At 44.9% G+C, this 24050-nt stretch overlaps 1 protein-coding gene across 2 annotated transcripts; it reads right to left on the reverse strand.

Moving 5' to 3' along the window:
• Positions 1-226: 226 nt before the first annotated feature.
• ern1 (endoplasmic reticulum to nucleus signaling 1) lies at positions 227-24011 on the reverse strand. 2 transcript variants are annotated; one of them, XM_030346936.1, is made up of 22 exons: positions 23718-24011; positions 18912-19032; positions 17192-17225; positions 16549-16621; positions 16202-16274; positions 14081-14203; positions 12943-13044; positions 10452-10713; positions 9427-9505; positions 8770-8920; positions 8127-8242; positions 7070-7261; positions 6347-6620; positions 5996-6086; positions 4654-4843; positions 4461-4560; positions 4131-4330; positions 3797-3944; positions 2999-3126; positions 2589-2712; positions 2278-2345; positions 227-2184 (listed from the first exon to the last, which is right to left on the reverse strand). In XM_030346936.1, exons 1-22 carry the CDS (start codon positions 23784-23786, stop codon positions 1249-1251), a joined length of 3654 nt encoding a protein of 1217 aa, XP_030202796.1. In that variant the 5' UTR covers positions 23787-24011; the 3' UTR covers positions 227-1248. The 2 variants fall into 2 exon arrangements, with proteins under 2 accessions (XP_030202796.1, XP_030202788.1); XM_030346928.1 differs by having other exon boundaries at positions 7070-7264.
• Between the last annotated feature and the right edge of the window lie 39 nt (positions 24012-24050).

Raw genomic sequence — 24050 nt, forward strand, 5'->3', positions numbered from 1 at the left:
CTGAGTAATAAACACATGTCAACAGGTTGCAATTTAATTCATGATATGCAGTTTTAGCAGGTGGCCTTAGTAAAGAAGTGAATGATTCGACTGTGAGCAAGACTAAAGCATGGAAAATAGATAATATTAGTAGTCGAAAGTGGACATTAACAAATATAAGCTAATTATATTTGTAAATAAATCTTTGGGTGTATGGTCAAATAAATCCAAACGAATCATGAGAAGATTTAAAATATAATTAAAAAAAGTTTAATATGAGATTTCAAGTTAAATTAGACGACATGCGTAAGAAGTCAACGCTATTTTTTTAATAAAGACTGCTTCAAAGCGTTTGTCTTTGTACTCTGGTTCACGTGGATGCCACATCAAAGACGAAAGGATTTAAAACCAACTGCTGGATTCAGACTGTACGTCTGAACACCCTTTGGAATAAAATTCTCTCCCGCCGAGAAGCCAGTACAAAAAGCTTTGATTTGAGCTTGATTTAGAGAAGGAAAAATAAAAACTGAAAAATACGAGAGCAGCAGCAATGAAAAAAGCGGTACGGAGCATAATTCACTTCAGAAACACGTACCCCTCACAGCACAGTGTTAATCCCAAGGCACGGTGGCCGCGTCAAAATTACTTGATTATCACCGATCAATCCCGACTCTCAATCCCTCCATAGAAAAAATACACATCCCTGCAGTGAACAGACTCACTGAGTACAACAACAACGACAAGAACAACATTGCACAATAAAACATCCAATAGCAACACAGTGATTTTGCCCCTTACAATACAAGCCAGGTATTTATTTTGGGGGGGAAAATAACACTGTTCGTGTTGAAGTTGCCTCGGTAAAGTAAAGGCGTCGGACAGCATAAACGTTAATGCCTCTGGACATGCAAGCCCGACCAGAAGAACAGCGTGTGCAAGTGTGGGTGTGTGGGAGGATCCGTTTGGGTCCGCTATGCAACCCGGACTAACAAGCAGAAGGCACTTAATTTCGGGCTGCTGCTGCTCTGCATCCCGTGGTGGTGAAATCCAGGCACTGCAGGCCTGTTCCTCCCCAGCTCAAGGCAGCAGTGACAGCAGCAGAGCCCCAGAAGGTGTCCACTCATCGATTCAACCTCCCTCATCCTGCTGAATCAACCCCTCGATCCCCGGGTTTAGTTCCCTCAGGCAGGCTGTCCCGTGCAGGGGGAAGGTAGGGGATGGGCGTTTGGCTGAGTTTCGGCCTCTCTGCTCCAGGAGGAGTCCGTTCCCTCAGAGGACAGCCCCCTGGAGTTGAGCGCTGGGGGGGGCCGCCTGAGCTGGGACCACCGTAATGGGCAGGAGGGCCTTGTGGCGCGTCAACGCTGAAGAACATGCCGGCTCCTCCTCGGGCTGTGTGTTTGGCACTGTTGTCTGGCTTACTGCATCAGGGACGGGCACTGGCTTTGTGGGTTCCGTTGTGGGCGGAGTTTGTGGCGTCAGCGTTTCGCCGACCGCTTGTGTGACGGACGGTAATGTCTGTGGTGGGGGGTGTTGTGTTGGCGATGCTTGTGTATTTGAGAGGCATTGTGTATTTGGCATGCCTTGTGTGTTTGAGAGGCCTTGTGTGTTTGAAAGGCCTTCCGTGTTTGGGAGGCCTTCCGTGTTTGAGAGGCCTTCCGTGTTTGAGAGGCCTTCCGTGTTTGAGAGGCCTTGTGTGTTTGAGAGGCCTTCAGTGTTTGGGAGGCCTTGTGTGTTTGAGAGGCCTTCCGTGTTTGAGAGGCCTTCCGTGTTTGAGAGGCCTTCCGTGTTTGAGAGGCCTTCCGTGTTTGAGAGGCCTTCCGTGTTTGAGAGGCCTTGTGTGTTTGAGAGGCCTTCCGTGTTTGGGAGGCCTTCCGTGTTTGGGAGGCCTTCCGTGTTTGGGAGGCCTTCCGTGTTTGGGAGGCCTTGTGTGTTTGAGAGGCCTTGTGTGTTTGAGAGGCCCTTTATTTTTGATAGCCGTCGTTTGATTGGCTCATCTTGTCTCTGTGGGGCTCGGTGTGTCCGTGCCAGCTCCTCCACGCTGGGGTAGTAGGGCAGGAAGGGCCTCTCGTGAGCACAGGTGCGCATGGCCAGGTAGGTGTGCTTCAGCAAGTGAGGGAAGCGGGACGTGAAGTAGGAGACAAAGTCATCAGGGATGGTGCCCAGGGTCTCCTGCACATCCAGCGGCAGCTCTCTGTAGTGGTGCTTCTGTTGGCGTCAAGACACACAAGTCAGGTGAAGTGAGGGAATGTGTTGGGACAGTGGATGCTTTAAAAATGGGCTTGACACGTGACAGGTTACCTTGTTTCTCATCGCCCTGAGCAGATCTCGGACCGAGCCACCCTTATAGGAGCGGAATTTGCGCAGATCTGAAATGAAGTAAGAGAATTTAGTTTAACTAGAGATGGAATTCCAAAATGTTGGCACATAAACACCACCTGCCAGTCTCTTAGTACTACATTTACAAGAGATATAGGGAAAAGCTTTTCCTATCTGAAAGACTTGGCAGCTGCTCTGGCAGGAGCAAAGTTCTGAAGTATGTGCACACCTTCCTTGAGGAATCACCCACATACAACCCCCGGTTCCAGCCTGTCCTGACCACAGGCTCATACCTGTTTGCAGAGGCACTGTAATGTGTTCTCTCCAATCACACTTGACAACAGCCCGCCCCCCTCGCTCTAGCTGTCTCACGATTGGTCCATCCAGCGGCTCCTTTTCTATTCGGTCACTGACGTCCTGCAGGCGGATCAGAGAGATGGCAGTTAATATCAATGTGGCATAATGATCTTGGATCTTTGTAAGTTGCATTCAAATTCAACTACTTCTATTAAGGTGGCATTATTTTAAAATAGTTCATAACCAATATTAAAACAACAAAAAGGATACACGTGTTCAAGTACCCCTTCAACACCTCAAAGTGCCCCTTGCGGTAGATTAGCCCCATTTAGGAAACACTGTCTTGCTTTATATACACTATGCAATGGCAGCTGTGTACTCCAGCTTAGGGCTCATGACCTCTGACCTGGAAGAAGTGCAGCTCCCGCTCCAGACTCCAGAAGAAGGGGTGTTTGAGGACACTCTCAGCAGCGGGCCTCTCCTGGGGCTCCGTGCTCAACATCTGCTCTATGATGTCTCTGGCCACAATGTCCTCTGGAAGGTGGTGGGGGTGGGGGGCAGAACACACACAAACACACACACACACACACACACACACACACACACACACACACACACACACACACACACACACACACACACACACACACACACACACACACACACACACACACACACACACACACACACACGTGAGCAGGTGGCCTCCAGCTAGCAAAACATCAAGGGGAGTGTGCTGTGTAATCTAGAGTAGTGAACGTGTATGAGTGTTGTAGAAGGCTGGACTGTTAGGGTGTACAGAGTTTGGAGTTTGTTCCCCGATGTTGGCAGTTGACCTGTATGTCGATTTTAACAAGATGCCCAACCCAACCTGCTCCTTACTATTAGGCATCCGAATTCACTTTAAAACAAGAAAGCTTTAAATAACTAATAAAATAACTTTATAGTATAATGGTACAACTAGGGCCATTATCAAGGTTTTTCACTATGGAAATGCATGAACCACACCTACTACAGAAAGTATGTTCTCTGCATCTACCTTGAACTACAGGTTAGGGTAGGTCTACACTTTAAACCTTGAATGGACAACGACAGATGGGCAGAATTCATTCAAACCAGCCATGTTCAAAGGGCTCTTGCTGGATGCTTAAAGAAAGCCGTGGTGTGGACGGCTGACGAAGACACGGCACTGTGCTCCCCTCACCGTGTCTGTCGGGCAGCAGTTTGTCCAGACTGTAGGCTCCCAGGAGGATGTTGGCCTGCCTCTGCAGGGACTTGCCGAAGGGGTGGCTGCCCTGGGCCACCACGTAGTAGAAGACACAGCCGGCGGAGAAGATGTCCACAGTGCAGGTCTACGTAAAGAGAAGAGGCTTCGTGTGAGGTGGAGGTGACCAGAGAAGCACCGGCTTCCTGAACATAGCATTCATGGACAGACAGTATTGGTATGTGGTACACGATGAAAGAGGGAGGGGGAGACACAAAGAGAACGAGAGATAGAGAGTGAGAGAAAGAGAGAGAGCTGAGAGGGGGCCTCTCACCGGGTTGTCCTTGCAGTCCTCGCTGAGCACCTCGGGGGCGATCCAGCCCTCGGTGCCGGGCACCCCGGACCTCCTGCTGAAGCTGTGGCGGCCCACCGCCAGCTTCTTGCAAAGGCCAAAGTCAGAGATCATGGCCCGCACCCGGCCGTGGGCATTGGGCATGGACACCAGGATGTTGTGGGGCTTCAGGTCCCGGTGCACTGGAGGACAGACACAAAGAAAGACTCAATATATACGCCGGGAAATCCGTAGGTACTTAGAAAGACACGAGTTTAGAGCATGTCGAACCCTAGTTTGTGGTCTGTGCTGCTGTTGGGGGTGGTAACTTACCTATGTTGAGAGAGTGCAGGTGAGCCAGGCCTGACATGGTCTGCTGAAGTAGGGCGACGGGTTCCAGTCCACCGCGGTCAAAATCCACCGTCTCCACATACTGTGTGAAGGGGATGACCGTTAATAAAAAAACAGAAGCTGCAATGAAAGCAAAGACAGAGGTGACCACTTGCTTGTCCACCGGGCCCAGTACCTCTTGCAGCGACGCGGCGCACAGCTCGATGGCGATGTACTGGAACTGCCGGTCCCGCTCGGTGCAGAAGTAGCGGATGACGTTGGGGTGCTCGTCCGACTCCCGCAGGAGCTGCACCTCCCGGTCTGCGAAGCTGAAGCATTCTGGGAGGATCCTCTTTACCGCTACCTGCCGGTTGTCAAACTGACCCCTGGTGGAGATCATCGGCATTACATTTGTTATTTTTGGGGTTTTAAATTATTTTAAATTACACAAAAAAGTCAAGACAGTGTACTTCAGGTAAAATCGCAAACCCTTGTTTCCCCTTTCTTTTAATGAACAGATTTCCCTTCTTTATTTGCTCTCATTTAGAAAATGAGATGAACAAAATATAACTAGAACTGCAAGCAGTTATGCAGGGGTCCAAGAAGGGTGCATTTCGCCGGCACAACGCGACAAGAAATGTGCGTTTCGCCGGCACAAAGCGAAGCATGTGTTCAAAACGCTACCCTGAACCTGTGGATACAAAGGATTTGACTGTGGTAGGAGTAGCGAGAAGTCAGTCTAGCGTTTCCGCGGCGAAATTTTGTAGAAGATATACAATTTCCTCGTTTATTGCGCCCCCTAATGGCGAAATTTTCCGAAATTTTTATCGAACGACATTAAGGTTAGCACCAACATGTTTGTAAAATGTGGACTCGATCCGATGTCTAATTTTGGATTTCTTTGGATTTTTGATATTCCACGTCTAATTTAGCTCATAAACCAATATTCAAAACGCTACCGTTTCGTTATCGAAGGACGGATCAAAAAAGTGTTTCATGCATTCTTTGCGTGTGCGTCTGAAGATGTCGTGTGCAAAGTTTGGTGTCGATTGGTCAAGAAATGTGGGAGGAGTAGGGAAAAAACAGTTTTGCGGTTTTTGCGATTTTGCGAAAAAAAATTGTAGACGCAAATGGGCGTGGCCTATGCCAAAAGATGCAGCAGACTCCAGTGAATATGTGTGTACAAGGTTTTGAATGTGGGAGGTTCGGTGTGGGAGTTATAGCCCCAAACGCGTCTTTCCTTGGTATAGCGCCACCTAGTGGCCGGCGTGTCTGGATTTGGTCGTCTGCTTAGAACTCAGGGACCTGGATCTAGTCATGCAATTGGCGTGTCGGCACCATTTACGGCTTGGGCTGTGGACCCACTTCTAGGGGGGAATAATAATAAAAAGAATCCTTACAAAAACAATAGGGATCCAACCTGTTGGCTTGGACCCCTAATAATCAGTTTGGGAGGTGCGTCTGTCTACCCATTAACCAATGAATAGCTAGCTCTGGCCAAATAGTGGCAGACGGAGAACTCAGATTCTAAGACTCACTTGTAGACTATGGTTCCTTCAGCACCGTGGCCCAGGACGTTCCTGGGGCGGAAGGTGATTTTCCCGATTCTGACTGTGCTCGACTCCTCATCTGATGTATTGAAACGAATAAGTATTTAAAAAAACCAAACAAATAAAAAAGGCTCATCATTACGAAACAATTAACTTTATTAGGTCCAGATGAGAAACTTGGGCAGTGACATTTTTTAAGTTATTTGACAATTAGTGTATTGTACAGAAAAAAACATTTCATTTTGGCAGAGTCTGACCAGTGCTCATCCATAGGTATGCCTCTACCGGTGCTCGTGTTAGAGTATTGTGGGAGTGTGTGTGTTTCTGCCCAGTCCCTACCTCCTTCGTCGTGCTCGTTGGCCGAGCTGCCTAGCTCCGACACCGACATGTTGGAGTGGTTTGAGGCTCGCGGGGTGATATTGGGGCTGCTGTGGTCCGAGCTCTCGGAGCGTGTGCGGGCCACCTCCAGGTAGTCGCTGTCCGGGGTGAGGCTCAGGCCCATGCCCAGGTCGCCCAGGGGGGGGAAGGGCTGCTGGCGCTGCAGCAGCTCCAGCCTCTCCTCCATCTGCCTCTGGAACTCCTGGTGCTGCAGCTGCTGCTGCTTGTGAACACTCTGGGTATTCAGGAAAGAGGAGAGAAGATCAGGATTCAGTAGAGGACAGAGGAAGAGTGGATCAGGATTCAGTAAACAGGAAGAGAGGATTAGGATTCAGTAGAGAACAGAGGAGGAGTAGATCAGGATTCAGTAGAGACCAGAGGATGAGTGGATCAGGATTCATTAGAAAACCGAGGAAGAATGTCAGAATCCTCAATGTTCTGTATTTTGGTCATTACCGATAAATTGTCAATTGCTCCAAATTTGTATTTATCTAATAAATTATGGATGATTATCATCTAGTTCTATCAATATATTTGGTATTTAGTTGTCATTTAGTTTATCGCTTTTATCCAAATGTCGACATATAGTGAACACAGGTCTGTCGGGTCACCCATACCTGTGGAACAAAGGCCAAACCTAAAACAAGCCACAAATAACTTGGCCCAACTCCGCTAGCCACTCACCTTGGGGTAGGTGATGACGAAGGCCACCCAGCCAGCCAGCAGGAAAGTGGAGAAGATGATGGTGGCCAGGTCCTTGAGCATGGAGTCCACCGGGGCCTCGGGTCTGGCGGCCCGCCCGCTGGAGGCCTGCTCCTGGATGGAGGTCTGGGGCCTGTCGGGAGGGAGGCTGGCGTCCATCTTGCTCTCGTTTACCTTCTACCAGAAGAAGAAATCAAAATCCCCCCCGAAAAAATACCTTCCTTCCGGCCCCCCTCTAAAGCCCCTCCCCCCAAATATACGACTCAATCGCTACCCAGAGCAATAGTGCTCACTAGTGTTAGACTGTTTTTAGACTGTGCCCTGTGTAATAAGTGCCCGGGCCGAATGTGCGCAGGTAGCCGGGTAGGTGGATAGACATTAGGGCTGGGTAAAAATATCGATTCATAAATGCACTGCAATTTATTTGTTCTCGACTCAATTTGGATTCAGATTTTTTTTAAATCGATTATTTCCAAAAAAAAAGAAGCATACTCATTGTAATCTAGAAGCGAGTATGCCTAAATGTACATGCCCTTTTACATTTGTCCATGCTATGATTTTTACATTTATATTGCAGGTTTAGCTCAGGAACAATAATATACAATGGTGTATTCCCTTTTTGCTAGTTAAAGCACAATGAATTGATTACCGGTTATGCATTATGAAATGGTTAATTCTAATTAAAATTTAGGTATTTTTGTCATCTGCACGTATTATTGAATCGATATCGAAGCAATTGGATCAATATCACATCGAATCGAAATCTAATCGAATAAAGACCTAAAGAACCGAATTGAATTGAATTGTGAGGTACCTGGCAATACCCAGCCCTAGAAGACATAAAGGTAGGCCGTCCAATAATTTAATTTGGGCCGAATTAAATCATTGGACAGGCTTAATACCGGCCCACGACCGCCACATATTCTGGATTATTCAAATATTTTTGTCAAAGCACTTGATTTATTGATTGCTCTCGGAATGTACGGTAAAGAAAATCTCAACAGATATGATAAAAAAAATACTTAATAAGATAACCCACCTCCTCCATGGTCTTGTCGGTGGAGGGGGGGATGATGTTGCCCTGATGGCGAGGCAGGTTTTTGGGGAACCTCTCCAGGATCTTGGTGGGGGCCTCGGGGGGGGTCTCGTGGTGACCTGCAGGAGGGAGACACGTATTCCTCCACATTAGAACAAAGAGGAACCGTGAAGTGCTTCCTATGCACCGTTTGATCTGGAGCGCCACAGGCTCCACTCTCTCTGCAATCATATCAAAAAACAATCAACCCCCACCACCCACAGTCACCACACATCCCACAACATGTCATTCAATCTGCATGATTTCACGTTTTCAGATGAAAAGAGTATCGATATGTTTGTTAGTATTACTTGATTGCAAAAATGTCAATAGTTTTTGATTTTTATGTTGGGAAGGTTTTATTTATTAACTCTTTTTACTTTTATCATTTGGATTTTTATTAAGTCATTTCACATTTATAAGTTTAATTTTTTCATCGAAATCATGATTACTGCCTCTACAATAAACTAATCATGAAAGGTGGAAAACCCATATATATTTTTTTAAACATTAGTAAATCTGATTTTATATTTATAATAAATCTTATAGTAGCCTATAATAATGCCATAATGGAGGCGGTGGTGGTGGGGGGTGGTCCGGCAGTTACCGATGAGCAGCAGGTAGTTCCTCATGAAGTTCATGTGGTGGCGCTTGCGGAGGCCGGCGTTGAACTTGATGCTGGTGGTGGGGGTGATTACACACTCCTCGCTGTCCTGGCTGCCAGGACCCTCCAGCATGGGGAGGGTGCTGCCCCGGGGCTACACACACACACACACACACACACACACACACACACACACACACACACACACACACACACACACACACACACACACACACACACACACACACACACACACACACACACAAATGTAAACATTAGATAGCAGATAACATTGGGTGTCGGGTCTCTGCGGTGTAGCACTAAGTGAAATTACAGTTATATAAACAGCATTTGGGTCTTGGGAAGGTGGAGGTGGTAGTGATGGAGAGGGTCATTTAAACAATAGAGTCAGGTTGACAAAAACTTCAACACACACTTTTGCTGTTACGATGAAAGTGCAAACTCTTCCTTCCTGGGGCCGTGACTCCTGTGACCTAGTTTGAGGCTTAGATTTGTCTGCTGCAAAGACAGATACCCTTCTCGTATCTCCTACCATGCACGTGCACACACACGGTACCTTCCCTGGCCCAATACAGTCGCCATGTTATATAGACAAGCAGGAGGACCTGTGTAGTTTAGCGGGAAGGCTGTACCACTCACCACAACAGTGACTCCATCATGCACCAACGAGGGAGAGGCGTACAGACTGGATGAGTATTTTCCCACGTACAAAGTTGGCCTGGGGGTAGAGAGAGGGATTCAAATAAATGTTGGTTTACCATAAGAAAGGGTCAAATCCATCTAGCGATGATTATCAATGTTAATAATACTACGCCTCTACATTTCCTAGGTCGGTTTCTCTATCCTTCAGATCAAAGCGGGAAGCCAAACTTTTCCTCTTTCGCAGCTCAAACATGCCGTTCCGTTTGCAGCTGTTTACGGTCGGATGTTTGCTGAGCCACAGAGCTGGTGTGCAAAAATAACATTTCATAGAATTTGCTGTTGAAAGTGAGAAACAGTACTTTAGACTGAAACTATGGCTAGGGACAGACAGCTGTGCCCACTTCTCCACCTAACCAAATTAAGTGCATGTCAGGGCTTACCCACCACTACCGTTGGTGGCCTTACACGCCTTTCCCATCACTGGTTTCATATAGTGTAACTCTGAGGGCATTGGGGAAGAATGAAACGCTGGCGTGCCAATGTTTGTTTTTTTCGATGAAAATTTTCTAAACGAAATGCATGGCTTATTCAAAGATCAATTCAACATTTGACTGCAGTAGTATCAGTTGTTACCACATGTTATTGTGAGAACACCTGGACCACACAATGACACAAGTGCTAGATTTGGGAACAATGAAAAATGTCTATTCAAGATCAATGAATAATGATAAATAATAATAATAATAAATTTAATTTAGAGGCGCCTTTCAAGACACCCAAGGTCACAATAGACACTATAGTGTCTATTGAACTGGGACAAAGCCCCCTTTGCGGCGCTTCCCCTGCTAAGCAGGCGTTTTTAATGTTCCACGCTTGAATTTAAGCTCTCATTGAATACAATAAAACATACCATTGATATTCCCAATTCATCCCATGCATTTCTATCCAGACATTGTGAACGGCTTTCCACCAAAAGATCTCCTGTGAGCCCCCCTTCCCTCCGGCCCGTTCCCCAGGCTTACACTAGCTTGTTCTTGGCCTTCTTCTCCTTGGGGAAGGGGTACTTCCACTGGGTGATGCGGCCCACCTCCCCGGACATGAAGGTGAGATAGCGCAGGGTCTCAGCCGCCACGTTGGTGAGGGGCACCTTTCGCAGGCCCTCCCTCTGCCAGATGTACATGGCCACCACAGGCGAGTTGTAGTTCTCGAACCAGTGGACGTTGCCCGACTCGCTGTCCACCGTCACCACAAGGCCATCGCCGTTGGACACGAAGTGAGCCATTTCTAAAGGAAAAACAAAAACGGGATACGAAGGTGACGTCTTTGAGGCTGTGTTTGTGTTGTTTGGACACTGGCTGCAAACCAATTCCTCTGTTGAGGGGCCATAAGGAACTTGAATGGGTTGATCATTATTTTATTTTAGGGGGAGATGGTGCTGGAACATCCGGACCATTACTCACACTCTCATGCACTCTAGATAAGAGGACAGAGTGTAAAATGCAATTCGGAAAAGTCAGTACTTTCGGTTCTATTATTAAAATTTAACAATCATCTTTTTGATTGTTCAACAACTACAACATTTTACAATTCAACTGTCTGGGATTATTGTGGTTTATGTAAACTGTTATTTTCACATTTTCTTTGTGACGCAAGAGGCTGACCTATATGACAAAGTATGACTCTCAACAAAAGCTGCGTACCGAGAAATAGAGAAGTGAAAAAGTCTTGGAGAAGAAAAAATTGGCAGTGGATCAAGAAAACAGGACTCCGTTAAAGGCGTCATAATTTTGCAGCGGCCACTAGTAGCATTGAATGCCCTGTGAGTCGGTTATGGTGGACCAAATGCTCTGGTGCTCCTGTTTCACACTGTTCTAGTGTGGTGGAGGAGGTGGGCGGGGAGGAACAGAGAGACTCAGAGAGAGGGAGAGGGAGAAAGAGAGAGAAAGAGAAAAAGAGAGAGCGAGAGAGGGAGAAGGAGAGAGAGACACAGAGAGAGGGAGAACGAGTGAGAGACAGAGAGAGAGAGGTAGAAGGAGAGGGAGACACAGAGAGATATCATGGCCAAGAAAGAAGAGTTGAGGAAATAATGGTTGGATTGGACGTTCATTCACTGTGACTGCGGCCCGGGCATTCCCCCCGACTCCCGGCCCAGAGGAAAGGGTAATCCCCTCAAGTCTAGGCTACGAGAAGCAACAAACCCGCTCAGACAGGCGGAGCGGTACTGTTCTTTGCGGTACAGTTCCGAGCAGTGCGGTTTGGTACGGCTCTGTTCGCTTATATTGGCGTTTCCACCTCCAGAAGTTGGCCAAGCGCCGCGCTGACCCTACCAATTTATCGGCACTCCTCCGTTAGGTTACCAAGCCATCTGAAAGGGTGCCAAAAATCACACCCCGTAAATCTGAAATCCCTTTAAAAATGTGAAGTTTGGTATGACCAGGTCACTGATATCTCTGCAACACAAACAGTTAGGAGGATTGACTGGATCTATAAATGAACTCCCTCAATCTTAATTGGCTTAACACCATGACCAACATTCTGAAACATCCATTAACATCCACATCCACATCCAAACAATGTTAGGCTTACAGCCCATGTAAATAGTTGTGCAATGATGTTCTTGTTGTTCTTTTAATTGTTTGTTGCTCTGACCGTTCTGTTTGATATTGTGGAAGGATGTTAGTGATTGGTTCAGAGCATGATGCATTTTAAATGGTGTCACTTTAGGTATTTTTCTTAAAAACATTGTGGCTTAAAATAAACATTGCCAAATTGCGATATTTTTATTTAGTTTTACAAGTCAAGAGTAGGCCTGATTTGACTTATTGGCTTTGCATCCTTTCCTTCTGCCCTTGTAGTCCAAGACATGGCCCACCAGCTTTCAAAGCACAATGCTGCCACTGGTGGATTTGGATCAATTCTATTCACGTAATTATCCCTCCCTGCTATTTTGTAGTTCACCAAAACACACTGAAACAACTCGAGTCTCACATACTTACACGCCACTAAAAATGCAAGCAGGCCAATGGCAACCAAGCGCAGCCCTTCCTTCCTCACTATAAAAACCACCTGCCACCACTGTGCAACGTTGATTTGTTATCGCCACAAATAGCACAGGCGCGAACTTGTTCCGCAATGTAAGCACCTTGCTGTTACCTCCTACCTGCCGAGATGGGCTCTGTGTCACCTGGCCACAAAATCAATACTGTCTTCCCGTGGGCCGTCGCAAGCCAAGGTGGGCGAGGCCACGAATACTAATTCACCAACTGTCGTCGGTTGGTGGACTTTTCTAATTTGCTTATTTAAGCGTCTATTTTCTTTCATTTTCTAATGCAGGCAATCGAGGTAGAAGAACATTTTCCCGATCAGCATGCATATGCAACTCCGAGTGTATTTCAAAAGGAAGATTAAACAGTTTCTCGGGGAATGACACCTTTAAGCAGAACCCAATTCTGGTCTAGATAGTAAGCAGTTACCCAAGTGTTATGGACAACGGCATTTTATCCGGCATCTTACTGTATTTGGTGTCGTCGTCAGGCAGGGTGGAGGCGTAGTCCGAGTAGGTGGCGTTCCACCGCACCTCCCTGCTTTTTGTGTCGTACATGGTGATGGTGTACTCTGCGATTGCAAAGAGAAAACATTGCGTCAAAATCGACAGTGAGAGGTCAAAGGTCGCCAACATTTCAGAGCACCAAGGATGCAGTGAATGGGGAAGCACCAGAAGTACACTTCTGAATGTGCGATGGTCCCATCCGGTGATTGTTAATCAAATAATTCTCTCCCTCTTTGGTTAGTGTGTGGGAGGGGGAACAGTCAATGAACCGTCCCAGGGGATAAGAGGCTGGGTTATTGTTATGAACCAGTAAGGGAGTGTTAGACAACGGACAAACTGCTTTCAGAGTTGAGCCTAGCCAAACGTGTTCCTCTTGCGTTTTTGAGCACGTGTGCATAGTATGTGGAGTTCATGTTTTGTCTTTTGGATTCCATTTAATGGCATCTATTACATTTGTTCCTGAAGATTATTTAAAATATGCAATCATAAAAAGCTTCCCAAATGAAAAGGTAATTTGATGTCCCAGCGAACGCCAACATAGTATGCATTTCGGAATATGTGAGAAATAGATATTTCTACGGCTGGCAGGTATAACCAGTCCCTCCAGAAAAATGTGGCGTTTTTATGTGATTGTTGCGGCCAAAAATCCTTGATTATGCGGCACGTTTTCTTAAAAAATGCGATGCGATGCGATGTGGCATATATGCTATTTTATGCGATAAAATTGCGGGAACTTGCAAAAATTGCAGGAACTTAATTAAGTCACTTCATAACGTTCCCATGGCAAAAGGGGGTAATGGCTGCTCTTGTGTGAAGTAAAAGCCAATTTTTTCAACTTTCTGCTAAGATATATGCAACTTTTTTGCAACGAAAATGCGGGGATTATGAAATCATACAAGCCCCGCATATTTTGCGCGGAAATCTGCAATTTATGCGGTGAGAGTGCGGCATATTTAAAAAAAAATGCTGACTTCGGCTGATTATGCGTTGAATTATGCGATCGCGTTTTTCTTGAGGGACTGTATAACACGTTTTGGACGAATGCTTAGGAAACGGGCGTCCTAAGGTGCCACCCTGTGCGATGTGTGCGTGTCGGTTTACCTGTACGTCCCAGGTACAGGAGTGAGGAGGAGGGACAGAGCATCTCGGCAAAGGAGGAGGTCAGTGTCTGCTGCTTCTCACCGGTAAGCAGGTCCACCACATACCACAGGTCCTGTTTCTTACCTGCTCACACACACACACACACACACACACACACAGTAAAAGGACTGTCTTGGGAGCCACGATAGGATACACAAGCATAGAATTGTTTTCTGAAGCCCAAATGACCAAAACTTTCATTCCAATACAAGCATCTTCCCAAGAATCATTGAAATAATTGTATACATAGTGCATATCTATTAATACACCTGAGTGATGGGTGATTATTACATGAAGAATACAAATGCAATCATGCGACCGGGCTAACGCTGGACAATGAGCCAATTCACACTACTCCCAACTAAGCTATGGGGCGTGGTAGACAATGGTAACCAAAGACTGCCGCTAAACAACACGCCTAAGCAGCTTTGCGTACTATTATCTTCCAAACTATTGAATGAGGGAGGGGCCGAAGTGGCACCCAGCCAGAGATTAATGTCACTGGCCCAGTGGAACCGGTGTGTGTCCCCTAATGTGTCTTTTCTATTCTTGTTCCTCTCATTAAGGAAGTAGGCTGCTGTGACCCAAGCACTTTGTCAAACTTGACAATGTCACGCTGCTGGCTTCTTTAGAGATAAGAATTGCTTGTGTCCTGCACAACATGACTCTCCGGGTTTGATCATTTCCACCCCACAGGATTAAAATACATTACAGGCTTTGCGCGTGGCTTTGCATTAGCTGAGTAGCTTTGGCTGAATGAATACAAATGGCAGACAAGATAATGCTCAGAAGAAAATGTAAACCGTTTTTTTGCCCCTTGGACAAGGCTGTGCTCGGCTGGGACCGAACGCAGATAAGAGTTTTAACCTTCTGGACTGCTGTAAATTCAAATCAGCCGAAAGAGACGCCAGTGCCATCATTGTAGTTGACAAGGCATTGTGGTGCCAGTCTTTTGTTCAGCAGAAGACAGCACTCTGTCTTTTAGCAGACAGGAGATGGAACAGCACCTGTTGCATGCATAATGAAGCTTGTTGCCATGACTACATGTTTCCCGTGGCCCGCCAGCAATTTAGCCCATGAATTTAAAAATAAAAGTTCGTAATTCTGCTCGTTTACACTTTCAGTTTGGAACCATTTACTGTTTTGTTGTTTTGGCAGACGCTTTCATCCAAAGCAACTAACAACAAATTCTGATAAAAGGAGCACGCAGGGGCGGGGGGGCAAGACATCATGACATCATCTCTCAAGGTTGCACACAGGTATCTGCTGATAATCATTACCTTCATCTGGGAATCGGCCCCCTTGCTACCACACTATATAGCCCCAAGGGCTGCATGATTCTTTAAATGCGAATCACGATTTTCTTGCTTAGAATTTAGGTCACGACTCTCTATGATTTTTCTTTGAATAAAAATATTAATCGCATTAATTTACCTGAGACAGAGGGAAACACAAAAAAACATATGATGGGGCCTGATAGAGGACCGGCACATCAACTTTGGAAGTTGATGTGCCGGAAAAAGGGAACGCTCCTGGTTTGCAGCTTAAATGCAACAACTTCATGAACCATTGAACACGTCTGTCCCAATTTTGCTTCAATGTGGAATGGAGACATGTTAGAATGTTCCTTCCTGAACATCCTTTCTGAACGGAAACTTGTAGCAGGAATGCAAAGATGTTTCCTTGTGCGGCATTTTCCAGTATACAGTAGTATTACGGTGAAAACGACAGATGGATTCAACCCTGCTGCTTCTACTAGAAAGCACTGCTTTTAACTTTTTTCTCATACAGTCATTTGCGGGTTTCTCCCTCGCAATTGTGGTTTATTTCCCCTGGTTTTCCCGTGGTGCAACACTGTATTGTCATTGGTTGATAGAGAAAGTAGGACCCCTTGCTTTGATGCAGTTCATGTCCCTAATGAAAATGTGGCAGAATCGTTGTCATTTGGAAATTAGGTCTTATAGAGTTATGAATCAAGATCACGATTTGAATAGGATTACTCGTGCAGTTCTAATAGCCCCCCTGTTTTTTCCATCGTCAACGTTGTGAACCTGTGTCCATGAAATTTCGGCGGAGCCTTACCCATGTAGAGGACGCCATCTGAGCTCCTGCAGGGAGAGGCCTGGACCAGCTCGGGGATGGTGAACGGTAGTTTCTGTTTTTGAGTTAAAACACAATTACATGGGACTTCTTCACAGAGTGGCTACCTTGATTCCATCTTGGCCTTCAGTTCCCCGCACCATGCTAGCATTTTAGAGCCAAGATGAGCATAGCATATCCCGGATATCACACAGACACAATCTTCTATCCATCTATGACATTGTGCTGTGCGCGTGTGGCCGATATCTCTGCGGTGGATCGCAGCTATGCTGTGCTGCAGCCATAAAAGGGGAAATTAAAAAGAGGGTTGTGGTGGCTGTTCTGCTTACTGTGAGGCCCTCGCTGTTCTTGCCTCCGAGAGAGTACAGGCTGCCATCGTTGGGGTCTGGCAAGAAGGCTGGCCTAGGGATTAAGATGAGATAAGAATAATGAAGAACAAAAAGAATAAGAAACAATGATATTGAAGATCCAATTAAGCAATATGGATCTTATGAGCTATTATTACAAAAAATTAGTGCTGTCAAGCGATTCAAATATTTAATCGCGATTAATCACATTAATGTCATAGTTAACTCACAATTAATCGCGATTAATCGCAATTCTTTTTTCTATGCTAAATATCCCTTGATTTCTTTGTCCCATTAATTTTTCTCATTTTAATGCTCTTATCAACATGGAGAAGTGCATCGGCTTGCCTTGTGCAAATGTTTTTTTATTGATAACAACATTGGCATATACTGATCAAAACAGGACGATACAAAAATAAGCCTATAGTGCAATTAAACGATGAACATACAAACACACTGCCGTGAACATAGCAGTCAGGCTACTGCTTCTTTGTTTTGAGCCAAATAAAAAAATAACACCGTTAAAATTGGTTTGCGTTAACGCGTTTAACTGACAGCACTACAAAAAATACATATAAAAATGTGTGACACACACACACACACACACACACACGAGGATACCTACTCTGCGACGTGTGTGGGGACCTGAAGAACAGGATCTGTGTAGAGAAACAAGCATGACAGAATTACAGTTTGTCTAAAAACAACAACCGTACAGTCGATTGGCCAGGGGTAGCTGAGCAGGATTCCTTTAAAAAAGTGTTGAAGGCGCTACATTGACAAGATGGAGAGAGGAGGCCTTTCATCAAGGCCAGAGATGGGCAGTGGACAGCACAAATCACCAAATAAATAGAGACAGAAAACATCGCATGACGCAAAAAGACCCAGTGGCAAAACAAGTGTTGGATGTAAACAAAATAAAAAATCATTCAACAAAAGATATTGAAATGTCATTGTCATTATGGTGAATTTACAGTTTACCAATCAGCAACAAATATTTCCTCTAAATTACAAACGTATGGACACAGTGCTTAGAAGTGTTTTAAAGTTCAAACCTGGGGTTGGCGACCGGGAATTAAGCTAAATGTTAAACATGTTGAGCTCGTTATGCTATTAGCCAAACATAGGCGTCCCCGTGGTGCTGGGGGAGGGCCAGTTGGCCTTACGCTCTGTGCGGGGGGGGAAGGATGTGGGTGTGAGTAGGGGTTCAGGGTTCAGCAGTTAGGTGTTAAGAGTTTAACGAGACGACTATTGTATTATGGTAGACAACAAATACACACAGAAAATCCAGTGAAGTGAGTCTACCAAACAATAAAGACAATTTTTCTTAAAAAGAGTGGGGGTTCAGTGATTGCTCCACCGATACGTTCTAGGCTAGGAAGATACAGATAAGACGATAATGGGGGGGGGTAGGAGTGTTCCATCAACATTGCAGTGAGTGGGTGAGCATCGCTCATCGAGCTGCTGGTCTGCAAATTTCAACACAACACGCGTTTGCTTTTGTCACCCACGTGCGAGCGAGAACAGGTCCGGACACCATATTCAACAGTTGCTGGCACTGCCGACGGACATGAAGATTACTGGACGATAATGATCTGGGTATTAGGTGTACCCAACCGTGGTGGGTTGTCCTGGATGCTACCTTGTTTTGCACTTTCCATCTGGCTGAAAGGCCCTGGTCACTCTGACTCAAAGTGTGCCCTTTAGGCTGGAATCGCTGATGCAATTAGCCGGGCCGAAAGCGGCAGACATCAACATGCTAATCGCGCTCAATGCTTACATAGTCACACTGTTTAGACAGGAGGGTCATAGGGGGTGGGGGGTTGGATCACGATTTTCCAACATGACCTTCACTATTGGCGCTACATCTCAAACCCAACTGGCCTCTCCAGCTTGCCACTCAGTCTCCGTAAATGATTACCGGATTGGCATGCTCAAAAGCAAGGAAACAACAACACAAGTCTTTCAAAAAGCAAGGGGAAAATAAATGTGTTGCAAGAGACTCAGAATACATCCCCGGGGTGACCGCCCAGTCTCATCGTATCCAGTTATCTAGGCTGCCCAACAACTACAAAACAGCTTCCTTGTTCTGCTTATGTGTGTGTGTTGCGATACGGTACCCTCCAATGGGAACGCGATTGCATCTTACGCCTCGCAAGAGTATTTCACTTTCAGAAAAGGAGAACAGAATCTGCTAGTTGGTCCTGGGGAGGGCCACATAAAGGCACTCTTGTTGCACAATTGAAACCCGAACGCGGGAGTGAGCCTTCAACAGAGGAACCGGTGAACGCGGACGCAAGCAGGTTTCTAGCGGCCCGGGGAAAGTCATCCAACTCTCCTCTTACCTTCTTTCAGAGTCCACTTGATAGAACCCGATCTCTTGCTGACGGCGTGCAGGTCTCCGTCCAGTGTGGACACAAAGAGCAGGCTTTCAGTCAGGGACACGGTGCTCGCAGCGCAGAAACCCTGCAGGACACGAGCACATGAACAAGAGACTGTTGATGATGGGATGTCACACACAGCGGCAATATTGATCAATTAATTTAAATGAAGGAAAAACAGCGACCTAATCCGCACACGCACATACGGACACACGCATGAATGCACAAAAGGGTCAGGTCAGAGATGTGCTCCGCCGTCCCAATCCTGAATAATCACCGAAGCCTCTAATCACTCGCACACATTACTACTCATGTATTGCGCTCACCTTCCATAATTCAAGTAAACTACGGCCACAACCAACCCCATAGAAATATAACAAGACAAAAGGAATATATGTTTGCTCTACTCCTGTGGCCAGATTTTATGGCTCAAGTGGAATGCTGCAGATGTAGATGTTCCCACATTTCCAGGATGTGGTCGACCGAGGGGGGCAGAAGGGAGCTGCCTCAGGCCTTAATTGCTGCCCTCGCCTGCATCGCAAATCAATAAAACGCCTGCCCCTACCTCCACTACCTCTGTCAGGGATACAAAGCCTAACTTGGTTGTAAAGAGTGCAAATGAGGGGTTAGCTCCCAGATAGCTACCTCAGAGGCAAGTTTGATGGGTTATCTAGATAAGCCCCAAAGGGTACAAAGAAAAAAAAGTGCAAAAGGACAAGGGTTAGGATCTTGATGATCAAATCATCGTAAGGCCTAAAAAAAAAAAAAGTTTGGTTCCTGTTGGTTGTCAGTTGAGGTCATGGGTAGGTAGGGAATTTATTTTATTCTTTTATTTTATTTTTTCCAGCGGCAGCGAATGATAGGTAGGTTGTTTTCATTTAAAAACGAGAAAATTCGCTTAGCCTTGTACAGAATGAAGAAGTGCTGTACCAAAACGTAATTATAGTTTGCATCTAAAAAAGAAAAAATTGGGTCGCACATAAATTGACAGGGTCGATCGGAAACCGGAACCAACAAAAAAAATTTTTAGGCCTAGCCGTCGTCTAGCGTCACTAAAACATCAGTTGCCATTGTGAAATAACATTTTTGTACTGATTCTGCCAAGGAGCATTAAGCGTGTTTGTGCTGGTCAAGTATATAAATAACGGAAAAAGTTGGACAGTACGGTGTTTGTGGACGAAACAACAATGAGACACTGTACATGTACTTAAAAAAAAAAAAAAAAAATTGAAAAGATGCCTCATGTTGGTTGTAATGGATGACAGAGAGAAGAACATTTTGTGACTGCACAGATGAACGGTGGGCCGAGAGCTTGGGGTGTGGGCGGGGTAGGTGGTGGGTTGGTTTGTTTACAAGCACTGCTCCAACAAGTAGATCCCACTCAGAAGCCAGAAGGCATGGGACACAAGAGTACATGTGGACACAGAAATACGGCTCAAAGAAAAGATGTCCTGAGGCAGCCCATTCCCTGCTTACATTGAGAAGGCTGAGTATGCAAAAATAACAACTTTCACAAGAACAAATATCCAACCGTAAAAAATAAATAGATCGCTAGTTAGCAAAAAAAATTCCTAGAACAATTCACAGCTTGACGAATAACGGAAAAACAACAAAAAAAGGCATAGTAACAGACAGTTATCTTGACCGCGGGACTTCTGTTTAAAGCCTGTTCAACCATTTGTTGACATAGGCCTCAAACTGGCTGTGGTTGCTATTCCACAGTGTGGGTGGTTGGCAACAAAGGCCACTTACAAAGGCCGGAAAGCGTGGCGGGCATGTTTTTAACATTTTTTTTTATAAAAGGGATGCTGCCTTGCAGTGTGAACTGAAGAAAGTCATTTGTGTCATTTAAATTCTTAACACCCTCACACCATATTCTAAAAATAAAGATGCATTCGAATGTATCATTCTCCAAAGCACCCAGATTATTTATTTTTACGATAGAGGGACTGTAGCATAAAACTATAGAACAAACTACTTTGTCCGGATTCTCTTGTTCTGCACTTGCCAACAGATCCCGCTCAGTGCAATCTCCGGGTCTACAGTGGCGTGTCTGTACAGCTGTGGCTGTTCCCAGCGACTGCAAACCATAACACAGGCATGACATTGGACCAAATTGTATGGTGTGGAGTAATAGTAAAACAATCAAAACATCTGCCGTTCTCTACATTTGGCAACATCGATGTTATGAAAGGTTATCTGTTGCAACTCATAACGGTCTTGATTATTGCTGAACTATGGCTTGAATCATTGATTAAGCAATCGCTGTTTTTTTCTCTGGGTCGAATAATTCTTGTTGCATTTCTATTTTGCGGATTAATAAAGAATTAATCTGAAATGTATTGCGTCATTAGGCATGAACACTTTTGTACATTTTATAGGGTTACATCTGGCAAGTCAAAGTTTTCATTAGCCACGGTTACAGTATATTTACGTTGATTTGGGATTTTACTGTACCACAACTCTTTTTCCCTCTCAATGTGGCAGAGTATCGCCATTAAACTCCCATGATGCATTCTGATGTACAAGCCCTATTATGGTGACTTGCAGCCTTGATCAGGGTTACCAAAGAGCATTGGATGTCTGCTCTGAATACCGGAGCCGCTGAATCTTCCATTTGTATAAGTAAGCGGACATGAGGGACAGCAGCAGGGCTTGCTCTCCTATGCTTGTTTCTCTTGCTTTTAGACAGACAGGATAGCCAGACGTTGCGCAAGCCGGTTACATCATGGACCAACATCAGGACAGGGAGGAATCAAATTCTTCGCAGGTTGCCTTGCAAGGGCTCTCTGCAGTGAGGGCCCCGATGGACATGGCATGAAGGGGGCCGTGCCTGGAGCACATGTTGCTGCTTGTGGTTGGGCAGCAGTAACATGTGGAGGTATCATTATGTGGATCCACACATCTTCAAAGAAAACTGACTGCACTTGAGAGATTTATCCAAGCCTTTCATTGCAACCCTGAGTTCAGCAGTGAAGGCAATGTTATTGAATGTTGAGAGCCTGTTTATCTGAGTGAGTCTCAATAGAGTAGAAGCGGCATAAAAGACAAATCAACTGTCTTCCTGTTTCACTCTGGTGTGAAAACCAGTGGACACATGACGTGCGAACAATATTTACAAGGAAAGATACAAGACACAGTTTCGAAAATATAAGTATTCCTTTTGAATTACCTTATAGTTCCTTTTTTGTTTTATCCATGACCACATAAGAGGACGAGACCTCTGGTTTAAAACTAGTTTTGAGAATAATAACAATCATGATTGCTGCATCTTTAAAGCAAACATGCACAACCAAATATGTCTCCTTCTGACAGGCTAGTAAGTGAATCATGTAAGAGAAGAATCAGTTATTGGCTTGCAATGTTCTCAGGCTATGCCCAGGCAGACAGCCCAACAACTTGTTTCCACAAGAAAATACAGATATAAATTGCAAGTAGGAGAAAGAGATTGAGAATTAAAAACCACAGCTAGATAACAGACAGTACAGAGCGCCTTGTTTCAAGTGGAACAAATCAAACCTTGAATCTGTTTTTTCTTCCATCATGAAATTGGGTTACAAGGTTTTACATTATACACCTCCGGTTACGTTTATTGTATGTTTTGTGGTTCAGGGGCTGATGGTTTGCAAATAATACATCCTGTATTGTTTGCTCTGATCAGAAGCCTATACTACTATAGTAATATGGAAAAGAGGTAAATGAAGAACAACAACCCGTTGCGACATCTTTGGAAATTACTTTTATTTATTTATTTATTTTAGCTCTGCATCACAAATCTCACTGGAATTCTTAATACTTTTTCACCCTCTGCGTTGGGGAAACTTAATTTGTGTTGGTAATTGTCCATCATTGTTGTTCACAACATGTATACCAATAACCCTGTTTTGGGAAGTCTAGCAGAGAACTCACGTGTAAGCTTCAGGCACACGACAATCTACGTGATAAGATAGTGTAAGTAAATAACGTTCACGTACAGTAGAGCATTTGGTTTAAACCCTTAAAAGATATTTCGGTTAGAGAAACATCTCCAAACAGTGCAATGCGCATTCAACACTACCATGGTTCGTTTGTACAAACTAGACTATACATTAAACGTCTGTCATATATCGAAGAGACAGCCCGTATACTACACCAATACATTAGGGTCTGTGAATGTATATTTATTTTGAGCAATGTCTCAACACGTTTTTGTTCACAAGTGAAAATAAATTGATCTCAGTCAAATTAACCTCACACCTAACATTTAAAATTTGATTCCATTTGGTGATTTGAGTCAATGCTATGTTTCCCCCCGCTCTGATTTATCTGTAGCTACATTGATAATGACTTTTGAAAACATTATTTTTAAGCAGTCGATAAAGAAGATGGGACGTTTATAATTGCTAATGCTTACTGGAATAATCGTATCTATGTGCTTATAGGCTACGTTCATCAGCCTGGATTGGAAGTATGTAGTGGTGCTACGGATTTTTTTCTGAAAGAAAGCAGTGTAGCTTCCTACGATCACACGGTAATTTAACATTGAGGAGTAACAATAATAATAGTAATAATAATAATGACACCTCTAGTGCACCCATCTCATGTCGATAAAGAAGTTGAAAATAAGGCTTAGTTGTATCATTAGCATTGTTATCGTTAGGTCAATGTGAGGTCTGTCAATATAAAGAAGGTATCGATCATTGTAAAGCATTGTGGGGTTCTTGTTGGCATCTGCTATTTGTTGACCATTTAAGTAGCACACGAATCTAGCTTTCCAGCTAGTCTACTTACCACCAGTAGTAGGTAAAGCGATGCGATAATGTACCACACAAGGGCCCGACTGCTAACTGTCCAGTCCATCTTTTGAGTCACCAACACCGGCTTCTAGAGTGGGGTTTCAGCTACGAGGGTTCCCGTGGGCTTCATAGAAAAGGCCAACTGGATACAACCAAACGCAACACATAAAACGCTAGTGCGATATAAAAACATTTAGTCTGATGTATCTCAGTTATAAGGTGGTTAGAAAAACTGCTTTCTTTGCTTCTTCCTGAAACGACTGATGTGAGGGTTGGACTTTGGGATCAAGCTCCATGCCAGTGGAGGAGGGGAACCTGTAACATTTCT

This window comes from Gadus morhua, chromosome 2 (assembly GCF_902167405.1).
Source record: "Gadus morhua chromosome 2, gadMor3.0, whole genome shotgun sequence".
NCBI classification, from domain to species: domain Eukaryota; kingdom Metazoa; phylum Chordata; class Actinopteri; order Gadiformes; family Gadidae; genus Gadus; species Gadus morhua.